This window comes from Aythya marila (genome assembly GCF_965140915.1).
Source record: "Aythya marila genome assembly, chromosome: 5".
In the NCBI taxonomy this organism is placed as follows: domain Eukaryota; kingdom Metazoa; phylum Chordata; class Aves; order Anseriformes; family Anatidae; genus Aythya; species Aythya marila.
In genome coordinates, this window is record NC_139046.1 from 34,356,602 (window position 1) to 34,370,084 (window position 13,483).

At 37.9% G+C, this 13,483-nt stretch overlaps 1 protein-coding gene across 4 annotated transcripts in view; it reads right to left on the minus strand.

Annotated features, from left to right (window-relative positions):
• Window positions 1–1,261: 1,261 nt before the first annotated feature.
• The window catches only part of TTBK2 (tau tubulin kinase 2), an 85,182-nt gene continuing 72,960 nt past the window's right edge, over window positions 1,262–13,483 (minus strand). For all 4 annotated transcript variants that reach the window (XM_082760483.1, XM_082760484.1, XM_082760482.1 and 1 more), the window contains 2 exons: window positions 10,510–11,774; window positions 1,262–9,517 (listed from right to left, as the gene is read on the minus strand). In XM_082760483.1, coding sequence (XP_082616609.1) covers window positions 9,049–9,517; window positions 10,510–11,774 — 1,734 coding nt within the window. In that variant the 3' untranslated portion in view covers window positions 1,262–9,048. The remainder of the gene's footprint in view (window positions 9,518–10,509; window positions 11,775–13,483) is intronic.

Sequence of the window (13,483 nt, forward strand, 5' to 3'; positions counted from 1 at the left end):
CCAGGTCAAGACCAATCTTCCATTTCTGGTATGATCACCATTTACAGTGTTCTTAATAATGAAAGATTATTTAGATTAAATAATGAACTATTAAATTATGAAAGGTCATTATTAAATAATGAAAGCTCAGTGAGCTACCTGTCTAATCTGTCTCCAGCACAGAGTGTGTAAATTTGTTATTTTCACCTTCAAATGAATATGTCCGGTTTTCTCATTCTTTATGTGCCTTTTTTCTGTGATCAAATGATGGTTTTGCTGAGAATGCCAAAAGCACACACCCTCTAGAAGCATGCCATTACATTTCTGGCTGCTCTTAACAGAACAAGGGCAGAGCTGGCCTTTAATTTGTTTCATATACATGGCATAACAGTGATAATGTTAAGAAAGATCCAAGGAATTTCCTCCAGTTCTTCTGGACTTCACTAACAACCTCATTCTGCTGTGCAGAGCAAGCAGTATTTTCCACAGCATACAAGGACTAAGACATGCATGCACATAAACCACATATAAATTGTGATGACACTACTTTTATCTAGTATTACTAGAAAGAGAAATAAAAGGATCTTGGAGGGAACTAGAGCAACTGGTTAACACTGCATCTCCACATAGGATAAATGCTCAGATTCAGTAACAACTTGAGTTCATTAATTTCTCTGCTATCTGCAGCTAAACTGTATGGCACTATTGCACAGAGGATGAAATTTTAAAAGAGGCTGTAAAAGCACAGAGTGACTACGTCCAGACACCGGTCACCTCCAAAGTAATTGATTAGCATGGCCTCAGACTAAGTAAGAAATTGCAATTTTGTCTCTTAAAAATATGTAGCTGGCCTTAACAAGGCTGAAATCCACCATATTGTTATTAAAATTGATCTGAGTTGGCCATGGCAATCATTGAATACAGAGAGTATGGATAAGAACAAGAGCAAATAGAAAGGGAGGGTTTTCAAGAGGAAGGTTGAGTTTTTTTTCTAATCCTACTATTATAGAACACACCAACCAGCCAAATCAGTAAAACTCCCATTGATCCAATCATTCTGATTTGCAATATGAGCATCTGACTTTTGATATGGTAGTACCAACAGACATTTGCTTTTTGCTTTCTTGTACCAGAAAAAAAATCAAAAAGTTTTTTTCTCTGTTTAAAGTACAGGGTTTACAGTACAGCAGTAAAAAATAAGTAAATTCAACTTTATAAGTAGTAAAATCACCATACAAACACACTCAAGGGTTGAAGTTTTGCATGCTGAATGAATATTTTATTTAGAACCAGTTTATAAAAATAAAATACAAAATAATTTGAAAACAAAACTTAAAACATTGTACAAAGCCTTGATATGGTACAAATGAGAAAATAAATAATTACACCTTTATGTACAAATGACCGTTACAAGGGCATCAACTCTTTATGTTCTTGGGTGCCTGAGCAAACTTAAAAGAAAAAGAATGGCTTAGAAGATTCCCAAGAAGGGGAAAGGGAACTGCAATTATTGAGCAAGAGAATTTGAAGGACTCAACGCTTGTCTTCCTCAATAGTAACAAACAACGTCGGAACCACTTTCTACTTAATTTAATTGTGCTGCAGATTGTGTTATTGACTACTTAATTCATTATGGAGTGACAACATTGTTTTTGTAGTTAACATACCAATTTCATTTTTTGTGGTATTGCCCAGAGATTTTAGATTAGTGGACATAGGCTTGCAGCTTCAAGAAGTCAGTACTTGTCTGAAGGCATTGCTGGTGATTTCCTTAATTTACTGGTTTGGATATTCATAGGAAAGCATTTGAAAATTAACATCATTCACACACACACTGCAGCTTGTCTCTGGGTTGATTCTATAGAAAGACAGTTGGAAGTTCAGGAAGATATTTGGCTTTTTAGCCAAAGAAAGCAAAGAGAATGCAGAGAAGGCTGCTGGGCAACCAATCCAGATCTCCAGTCAGACAGAAGGAAAAGATGTGAAATACACCAAAAACAAAACCCACCACACCTTGTGTTAAACATTTGTGACCTTGCCTGCCACACAGCAGATAGGGGTATAAAAGAATCTGGAGCCAGGCAGACCAAGCTTATTATACCGTACCTTTTGGAGCAAGCTTGTCTGCTGCTATTACAGCTCCCTTACATAAAAGTTAGGTCAAAGATCAAGAGGTCTAAAAAGGAAAAAAAAAAAAGATCTGTAACAAATTGATTCCATTTGAATTCTCACAGGCAGTTGGGGATGATCAGGACCTCTACGAGTAGCCCACCTGTGGTATTGTTTTTAGAAGAAACCACGGATTCTTGGCCAAAGCTGACTCTCAGCAGTAATTCTTAAAGAAAAGGGGGATCAAAAGGCATGCAATGCCATAGTGTTAATTAAAAATATGCATTTTCCAATTTAAAATACAGTAATTGCAAATGTAGTATTTATAGAGTGAATTTATTCCTTAAGTCCCTATGCAGGGAAAAAGAAAAGCTAAAAAAATCACAAGACCTCATACTGACTTTACTGAAAGTTTCACGTGCACAAGAACAGCAAGAATTCCCAAGGATCCAAGCTATTCGTGTGGACAGAGGAAAAACAGAAGCAAAACACATAAATCACATAAATCACATAGGCTGACATTTGCACTCGAAAAAAAGGCATTGCTCAAAGCCTAGAGCAGAAACTTCAAATCCACATTCATTACTGTTATGTAAAATTTTGTGCGTTTACTTTTGCACTACACTAACGGGAATCCTGACGCGCCTGAAGCAAAACCAGACAGACTCTCACCAAAACTTTTGGCATGCAGATTAACCGGTCAGCTGGGCCTCTCCTGTGGTAAGGAAGGAACAACAGGATACACAGGGCTTGTTTCAGAGCACTGTGATTACAATCCTCTTCTCCAAAAGACATTTTCTCTCTCTCAGCTATAAAAGGCTGGAGAAAACCGGTCAGTGCCCAGAAGCTCTCGGTACCCCGCAGCCCAAGTTCTGGTTCCCTGCTGAGCTCTGCAGGTCATAATTTGCTCTGTGCTAAATTTGTTGCATGAGCCACATTGCTTCTGAATATAATGCTGAGGAAGCCTCTCAAAAGGCTCAAAAGCCTCGTAAAAGGAAAATACATAACTCCTGTAGACAGCCCCGATAAATGCCAAACATTTCAGAAAGCTAGAAACTGGGGAAAAGCAGTATCTATTATCCCACAAAAACGTAAAGTACTAGAGTGTTTGTCACTGCTACTGTTAAGAGAGGATGTGTTACCAACAACAGAGAGTAAAATTAGCCTATGTACTCAGACCTGAATGGCTAGAACAATTGCCAAGTTAATACATTAGACTTTAAAACAATACATTCTTATTCAATTCTTCCTTAAAAAACAAAATAAAACAAAAAGCCTCAGAGGTTATCCTCAGAGGTTATTATTATTATTATTTAAACCAATTATTATTATTTTAAACCAATTATTTAAGCCATAGGCAAATGAGGTTTGTTGTTACTGTGATTAAATAAACTTGTCTGCAGTTGACAATATCTTAACATAATTCCAGGTAGTTAATACACAATCTAGGCTGTTATATGATTTCTCTTTTACAAATGTTATATGGAGGGGAAAGGAAGACCAGCTTCGAGTGGACAGCTGAGGTATTCTTGTGTGAGGTGCATGTGTTTATGTGATTGCATGTGTTAGCTAAGAACAGTATGACCCACGCCTACTGCCTGTAGCTGAAACAACGAGCCTTGCTTCCTTTTATCAAAGTTACTGCTTACTGCAAATTGTTGGCAAGACAGCTAAGCCAAAAGCAAAACAGCAAACAAAAACCTTCAGTTCACTGCCTACTTGGTTAGCTAAAAAAGTAGAATAAAAATACTTTTTGACCTTTCAGAAATAGGAATGAGCATCTAAAGGATAATTGTAATTTTTTTTTTTTCTATAGCTGACAGTTCTCTAACCACTCTGTAGTAGAAAAGCATATGGAGAACGTGCTGCATGGCATCACGGTGTTAACCTAGACACCTGAAAACCCCCTTCCTCACTGGAATTGAACAGAGAGGCATGGCTCTGATCACCTCACAGGAACATCCCTGCATGAAAAACCCAAGACCAGTACACGTATATTATGAGTTAATTATTGAGCTGATTAGTGAGTCTGAGCTCTCTTCTAATTTGCTATTCCTTTGTAAAATATTCAAGTTCTCTCTGATTTAACATATATATAAAAATTGGAGGCAAGAATCCCTAATGTGCAATTAGACCTTTTTAAAACATTGAAATAACCACTTTCTTACCAGAATGTATGCCTCTTAATGTTCTACAGAAGTGTCTATTTCATTATGGAAAAATTCTGTGTACAGGAAAGTCTGTACTGTACATCTGGCATTGTCTACATTCTCATCAAAGAGGAAAAACAATCTATTTTTTAGGAGCACTGTAGTCAACCATTGCATAAATATTACTTCGATAAGAAAGACTTAAGGGAGTTTTGCCAAAGTAGGACTGTAGGATCAGGCCTTGTAAAATAGAAGAGACACAGAATCAGAATTAGGGCATAGCAAAACTATGGTAGATAAAGAGGAGATCAGACCAAGTCAAAGCACCACAGGCCTCAGCTCACTCTGGCAAATGAACTTCAGTAAACAGGATGCAATAGCTGAGACCGTTGCTACCTATATGTATATATACACACATAAGCATGTGTGTATATATATACACATATATAATATGTCTGTTTCTATATAGTATACAGTATCTATATAAGTGTGTATATACACACATGTACAAATGTATATTTATATATATATAAAATCAAAATTGTGTGCCAGCTATGGTTAATGCCATAATAATCACAAATTGTAAGCGGTAGAGCTCTTGCAAGGCTTTTCAGATGAAAAATCACTCAAGCTACTTTAAATATGTAGGACCAGATCCTCTCTTCCACATCCAGACTGTTTAGTGGGATATGATAGAAATCTTGATCTCAAACATGCAGACTTCAAGGCAAGAATATGTCCAGATTTCCCAAGATAGGATGTGGCTGGTGGCTGTAATGAATGCCCCATGTCACTCCCCAGGGGTCTGCACTTCCTGAATAATTGTATATATTAGCAGTTAAAACCTCATAATGATCCTGCCTTTGAGCACTGATGTTTTTTATGCTTACTGATCCTGCTTAAATACTAGATAGGTGCCTACCATCATACAACTTGCCAGTGTTGTTCTACTGTATGACACCTATTACTTTTAACAGGGTTTTACTTAAATAGTAATTGGCATTTGCAATTAATAATGGGTTTTATTGATAGTAACATAGATTTCCGAGGTTGTCACTCAAATTCAATCTATCATGCAAAATTGTAGCACAAAAGTCTGTGTGAAATCTTTTCAAGTTCTATTTCAGTTTAAAGGCCTCATGCCTCAATGTCTCTACAAATGCTTCAAAGTGCTGGAGGAAGCAGCACAGGAAACACCATAAAGAGGAAAGACACATGCAGCATCTGCATCCACAACATGCCATGGCTCCATTGCACTTCACTCCAAAGAAATGGAGGCTTAAAGAGCACAAAGCAACAGCTCCTTGAATTACATTGCTTCCCAGCTAAAAGATCACAGTATAAGCTGCTGAATGCTATGCAGAACATCTACAGCTGTTCTAAATGATTAAGAAAAATCTTCCCATCCCTGAAAATTTGTGGCAAGATACCCTCCATAAACACCTTATTCCCCCTCTGCACAAGGGCCACACACATGTAAGGTTGACAGTTTTATGCAGTCAGTTGCATATGCAAATGTTGGAGCTTACAGAGCTCTCGATCATACAGGCCCTCTGGAAATATTAAGGTAAAATCTATATATTAGTTGATCAGCTGGCCATTATCTAACTACATAACTGATTGCTACATTAGTCTATAGTATGCAGTTCTGCAAGTTTTGGAGGGAAGGTATCAAGCAATAAAAAACTCTAGAAGAGCGAGTAGTTCAAGACATATTATTTACAATCACTCCCCCATTTGTATTTTCATGATTTTCTCACTAAATCCTGTTGAATACACAGGAAAATGCAATCAGTGATATACAGGCCTTTTACCTCTTATTGCACTGAAAGAAGCCTGGGTCATCAATCATGATTGATATCTCTTTCTCTATTTTGGCATAGTTTACTATTTTTCAATTGGCAAGTAGTTCAAGTACAGGTGATTTTCTACCACATTGATTTATTTTATATAGAATGTTTTGGGTTGGAAGGAACCTTTAAAGACTAACTCTTCCAACCCCCCTGCCATATATAGTAAAGTGCAACAATGGATAAGTCTGTATTTTTGGAGAGAGCACAAAAAAACCTTAGGTGCTATATTCTTTCTCACTTGTAAAACAGTTACCTGTTTCTGGATCCTGCTATACTGCAGAGAAAATACAAACACCTCAACTTCAGCATTTCAAGGGAGGGTGCATAAAGTAGGTATCTACTAAAACTGACCATATTAATGTAGGAATGAGCTCAAAAGACCCTAAAAAATGGAAAAAAAAAAAAAGGGAGAGAGGAGGAAAAATAATTATTAGGTGCCACACCACCTTAACAAATAATTCCAGCAGTGCCCAAGGCAGAAATAGTACAAATGGGACTATATGCTCTTATGCTCCTTTTTTTTTTCTTTTTTCTTTTGGTATACCACAATGAAACATAAGAGGAAAACAGGAAGGAAAGATGGAATTTGTTACTGTCACATTCATCTACTAGGCATTCATTGACTGTTACTGCTCCTATATCATGAGCATTCATAACAATTAAGAACTCACATTATGAAATAAAAACAAGTAATCAATAAGCCCTATTTATAATAAAAATAAAAATACCTTTGAGTCTCTGTTCTTGTTCATATGCAAATGTACTCACAATTCTAAAGCAAGAAAGAAAGCTGCAAGACAAAACATCGGCTGGTTGAGAAATCAGCAGTCCTTCAATCTTGTACCAAGGTATAAAGGCTATTAGATTTTGTGCATTCCAGAATTTTTGGGGGGGAGATAGGAGATGCAACACCAGGAGTATCCAGGGACTAACAGAAAGGGAACTGTATTATTTGTGGTCCATAAATTACAAATGCAAAATGAGAGTGAGTTTATATAAGCATATACATGTATGTATATATAAATATTTATATAATTTACTATGAGGACATGCAATTATTGTTATAGTACCTATTATACAATATAATACAAAGGAGTAAGACTTTCCAATGTTACAGTTTCTTCAGAAAAAGCAGGTATACCCTACCTATTGCATTCATCTGTAGTGCTTGAAACCTGAATGAAATTAAGGTTCCACACTGTGCTACATTACATATGGGGAACAATACACATATTCATAGTAAGAAAAAAAAAATCAACATAGTCTGACAGAGCAAGTGAAATTCAGTGCAGCTCCAGGGCAGCTTTAATGCAGCATTAGAATGTGTTAACTCAGAGACAAAATATTCCCTTTTAATCCAAAGGTATTAATTTGGCAGAGGTTAAATAAAAAAGCACAGATGCTGGCTGGAGAGGCATATGACTACAGCAAGCAGATCAGCAACTGAGAAGTCTCCTGCACATCCAGTATCCCCACAACAGGTATAACCACGGAGAGCTGGCTGCACCTTCTGTAAGCTTGCAGTCTTGTGTGTTACTGTTCTAACCCACTATTCTCTTTTGAATATAGCAAAAGGTGCTGAACCGTTACGTTTCTTACAGAGATCCAGTAGACCACAAGAGATTATTAAGTAACTACTAAAAAAAGTAGGAGGAATTAGACACAATGGACTTCACTGGCAGACAACAAAGCTTGGCTATCAAAGAACCATTTGGGCAAAAGAATGACAAGGACCCAACATCAAAAATGATTGCTTTCTGTATATTTTGCTCTGCTGATTAATACTCTTACAAAGACTTTGCTAGGGGTGTTAAGTGTATTTCTGTCAGCTAGCAGCTACCAAGGTGTTCACCTTCCATGTTTTTACAAAAAGAATGAGCACGAAAAAAATAGTCTTGGTTGGTAATTGTTTCCTCAATGTAAGATCAGTGATTTCAGCGATCCATAACCACTGGGAAAAAAATAAAAATAAAATAAATAAAAAGCCAATAGTAGCAAGGATTCTTTTTACAGTTCAGTTAGTGAAAAACAGGTACTCCTGTTTTCTAACTTTTCTAACATTCATTGCAATTTATTGTAAATCTGTGACATTCGGTGAATTGCAGACATCTCCATTCTCTCACCTCCTAGATGAGAATGGTTTTCTATTCCACATAATGAGGTTTCAAGAACCCGCTTTGTCTCCTGAAGAAATATACAAAATGGAACCAAGAATACTTCTTGGATCCTAATTAGTACTAAACAAATTTCTACAGAATACCACTACAAAACATCTTGGCAGCCGTTAATATTCATTTTTAAAATGTCATCAAAATCAAGAAGGGGCAAGTTACATGATACTTCTTTAGGTAAGCAAATCTGTGCTATGGTAGACAGGGGACAAAATGAGTACTGAGTGACTCAGGTGTGTGCAACTCAAAATTGAAGAGACTCATAAGGTAGAAATACCATTGTCCTCTGAACAGTGTGCTTTTTTAAAACGACAGAGACGTGCTTGAGCAGTACTTATCTCCCAAGTGGTGACATGATTTTGGGAATAATGGGTTTCACTTCTTCTTGCATACTTCTTGAGACAGGCCCTAAATGATTAGGCCTAATCTTCTAAGCTAGGTAAACTGAAAACATAGAAATAAATACCCTTTTAAAAACACTCACCTTGGAGATATTTTTGACTTTAAATACATTGCACCTCTTTGACTACCTAGTCATTCTTTTTCTGGCCTCTACCTCCCCTTTCCTAGATCTGCTTGCTGCCTGCTCCTAGGCAATGCCTGGCCACTCATTTACACAGTATGCTTTCTCATGAATAGTTTATGATGCTTACGTTCTTTAAAAAGCGCAGATTCAACACTGTTTTTTTATATACTTTTTTTTGATTATTTTTTTAAATACACAGTACACAGACACAACATGCATCAGACTTAGGAGGCGGCTTTATACCTGTCAAGGCCCAGTTCCTATCTGCTAAGCTTAGTGGCTGATTTGCTTTTTCCTGTGGGAGTCTTAGTGTTCGGAGAATGGTGGAAGGAACTACCAGATCCTTTCAGACCATTCTTGCTTGGTTTGCTGTAGCAGTGCTCTTGTTGGCAGGATCTCCTAGAAGATGAGGAGCCTGAATGGCTAGGAGGTGATTTACTCCTCCCAAGATGTGGGGAGGAACTCCTCTGATCATGATGGGTTCTCCCAGCCCGTGATGGAGAAGAACTGGCAGTACGGGGTAAGGAAGAGCTCCTTGGGGAGGCACTGGGACTGCGGCGGGGGATGACAGGGCTTTTGGGTGGTGTTTTTGGACTATGTGGAGATCCTGGACTCTTACACTGGGTAGAACTCCTTGGTCTTTGAGATCCATTCTGTAGGATTTGAGCCAGACGAGAGATAAGATCTGAGTCCGAGCTGCTACTCCCTAGGACTCTGTATCTGCGTAACCTTAAGAAGAAACGAAGAAAAATTATTTTTTTTTTCCAATCTATTCACCAAAATTCATATAGAAACACAGTATCACTGGAAACTAAGGATAAGCTTACACTTCAGAACAGATATCTGGATCTGAACTTTCCTGTAAGATAGAGGTGTCTGGATCTAGGTTTTGGCCTCCGTCTTGTTCAAAACACAATAATTACATTCACATGAACTCACTCACATGAACAGTCTAAGTGTTTACAAGAAAACTGAAATTTCCTGGTGGTGCTGAAGTGCACTGAAGTGCAGTACTTACCACCTGTTTTGATGGGGTACATCCACTCCCGTACATCATCAATACACTCCTATACACAAATAATGTATGACAAGGCACACCACAACTTCCTTCAGAGGATTTTACACTACTGATTACATCATAACTTCCCTTATCCTCGTAATCTAGACACTGAAGAAACTAGATCATGGTTGTCTATACACAGATCTGTCAAAGGAAGGTTTCTAGAGCTCACTCTGCCCTCCATTAATTGACTGTTTTTACTTAGCCTTTATCAGAGCATAGCTAACTGACTGAATATTGATGGCTGGAATCTGCAAACCAGAATACTTAAAGCTTCTGCAGTTAATTTTCAAAGGGACTGCATATGATAAATCCTACTGATTTCTACAGGTTTGTGAATAATCAACAGTTCAGAAAAAGTGATCCCACTTGGAAAAAAAAAAAGTGCGAAGATTTAGTTATAGGATGAAAGGTTTCACAGTTTTGACTACACATCTATTGATACATAAGAATTACAGGTGAAGCAGACTCATTCTTCTGTAGCAGCCTCTCCTCGTTCATTTTCAAACAATGTAAGATTTCTCAGAGAATTCAAGACCAGCATTAAAAAGCAAGGTTAACAAAGGATGGAACATCTACACAATTACAGTTGTACAGTAACGGCAATCTAGCTCAAATTCATTTTCAACCTGAAAACCAACTTCTATTTTCTCCGTATTACCTAGCTTCTACCCCAGGTCTAGTAGGCGGTTTTCCAGGTGGTGGCCGAGGAAAGAACTGAGCTGAACTTGAACTGGTGACTTGATCAGTGGTAGCCCAGGACACCGGTCTGGGTATCTTGCTTTTTCTGGACTGAGGGCTACTTGGAGATAAAGAACTATCTTCCGTCTGCTTGCTGAAATGAGAGTCCAGTGTCAATTTAGAAAATGAGGATAATACATCATCCTCAGAAAATGGTACTGAAGCAGCAGCCATTTTTTCTTCCAGTGACTTATCAGAGGCACTTGAGAGGTCACCAAGGAAAGATTTGAGCTGTCTCTTTTCCACAAGTAGTCTGACCAAGTCTGTCTGATGGGCCTTTTTTAGCAGAAGCTTTTCCTTTGCTGAAACAGAAGAGGAATCTGACGTTGAGTCTATCTCTTGTGCTAAAACTGGGATTCGGCTCTGCCTGAATACAAAAGGAGATTTAACCAAGTCCTTCTTAGATCGATGAGAATTCTCATTCGCTGAAATGCAGTGGAATAACTCTCCATTTCTGGGGGTATTTTTCTCCTTCTTGTCCTCCTGGTGCAAAAAATTAGTAAGGGCCACTTGGTGGCATTGCAAGTCTTGGATATGGACTTCTTCCTTATTAGAATGAAAACCATTTTCCTGAACTGGTGCTATTTTGTTTTCCTGTCTATTAGTGTGTGAGTTGATAAGTCTTGAGGGTGAAAATTCTGGTGTTTCAGGTGTTATGGACTTCCCAACTTCATCTTGATTTGGCACCAAGCAGACAGGCCTTGGCTTTGATTCTTCAGCAGCTTCAGTATTAGTTAGAAGTTCTTCCTCTGCAGATTTTGAATTTCCTGGCAAAGAATTCTGTTCTTTGTTTAGCATTTCAAGGACATCCTCAGAAACTACTGGAAGCTGTTCTTCCTCAGTCTCTACAGGAAGATTTTCAAGTTCTTTCTCTTCCTGTCTCCCGCTATGTTGTTCAAGTAGGTCCTTTTGGTCACTGTCTGGGACACTGACATGTTCTTTGACATGTCCTTCCCTTTCAAGCTCTTCGTGGCTGATATGAAGTACCAAATCTGGTGTGCTGGTACTACCTGGAAGTGCATCATCTGTCACAACCAAACCTGGCAAGCCTTCCTTTGGAGACGGGAGTTCCGCTGTGTGTTCCACAGATTGCACATCATGCTCTCTTTTCTCTAGCTGGTGCCCATACTGAAAACTCTCTGAAGCAGACTGTGTGGATGCCACTGAGGGCCTGGGTATTGTTACCTGCATCAGAAAATTAGAGAAGGAAAAGGTGAAAATTGCAGGAATATTGTAGATAACATTCTTTATATTGCATTTTTTATTCCATGTCTCCAAGATGCATTATGTAATAATTTGTAGGAATCACAACGTTCAAATAGCTAAACTTCATAAATTCCATCTAGCTAATTAGGAAAATAAAATACTCTGTCATCCCAAGACAGAAACGTGTAACACAAACATAATCTCAGTGGGAAATGTTGCAGTTGACAAGGAACCTCCTGGAAAAGAGACACAGCTTAAGAAGTCCACGTTTTATTACTTTACATGAGTTTGAATACTTTTAGCATAAGTTATATAAAAACATAAAATCTTTAACAAGTACACAACAATACTTTTTAGACAAGTACAGAAGACAAAGAAAACAGTGAGGTCCAGATTCAGAAATTGACTTAAGTTTCAATTTAGGCAGAATGTATATACTTTGTTAACAAAACAACTAATAAAAACATTATCTACAAAATTAAATATTTTAGTACCCATAATACCTACTTTTCATTAAGAAAACACTTCTGAGTGCTCAAATTTTAGCTACTACCTTCCCTATTGAAACTTTTCTCTTTTTTATTATTATTTTAAATTAAGCAAGCAGGCCAGGACTTCTTACCTAAGGTCATTAGGAGATTCACAAACTAAATATTTACACACCTAAATCCCCTGGTGGGTCTAATCCAGTAAATACGCTTAAGGCACCCCTAAATCCTATAGATAGTGTTGAGTCAGAGTCACTGTGAAAAAACAGTTGGTTATGGTGATTGCTGCCTCTAGTACATAGCTTAATTAACATAGCTTAGGTCAGAGCATGTCTAACCTAACACGAGAAACCTGCATTTGTGTCTCTCCCCACTCTGAGAGACATCAGCCCTCTTCCCCTGCTTCCCATCAGGCATGTGCAGAACCAGTGCTTCTTTACTTTCCATGAAGTCAGGCCACTGCACAGTAAGAAATGCAAGTCATGAGGTCAGAGGGTGAGAACCCACACAAGTGGTATGAGCTTAACCTCTATGGCCAAGGGAGGAATACATGCTCATGACAAGGTGAGCCCTACGTTTTGGTTTATACATTTTGGACTGAGTCATTTGGTAAAATGAATAACCTGTAACAAAAGCATGGGGCTATTCTTACATCTTCCTGCACATGAATATAGAGTTCAGCTCCTTTTTCCCTCATGTTTTTAGTCCCATGAATCTGTCACAGTTTGCATTTGTAGAATTCAGCAGGAAGTGGAAAAGACTGGAGACTGGGTTTGGACTTAAAAACTTTAGTGATTCAGTGATGGTAGAAGAGACAACTAGTGATAGCCTATTTCCAATGTTGGCAACGCACACCAGTTTGGCCACAGAAAGAACAGAGGAACAAACATTTTACTTGATCAGCTATTCTAGCTGCTGGTTTGAATCTTTCAGAGTGAAAAAAACAACCAACCACACATCTCTGAAGAAGGATGGCTTCCCGTAGAATAGCATAGATTCTGGTGTCTTCTCTCAATTTTCAGAGGTAAAATATCCTTAGTTACTTCCTTTTCAGAAGATATTTCTTTTCTTGATACTTTTCCAGAAGGGCAGCAATTACATTTAAACTATCTTTTGCATAAATACATTTACATGGAAACTCTTTTCCTAGTGACATGTCTCTTACGTGTCAATTCCTTTTGAAGTGAAACCAGCTCTGAT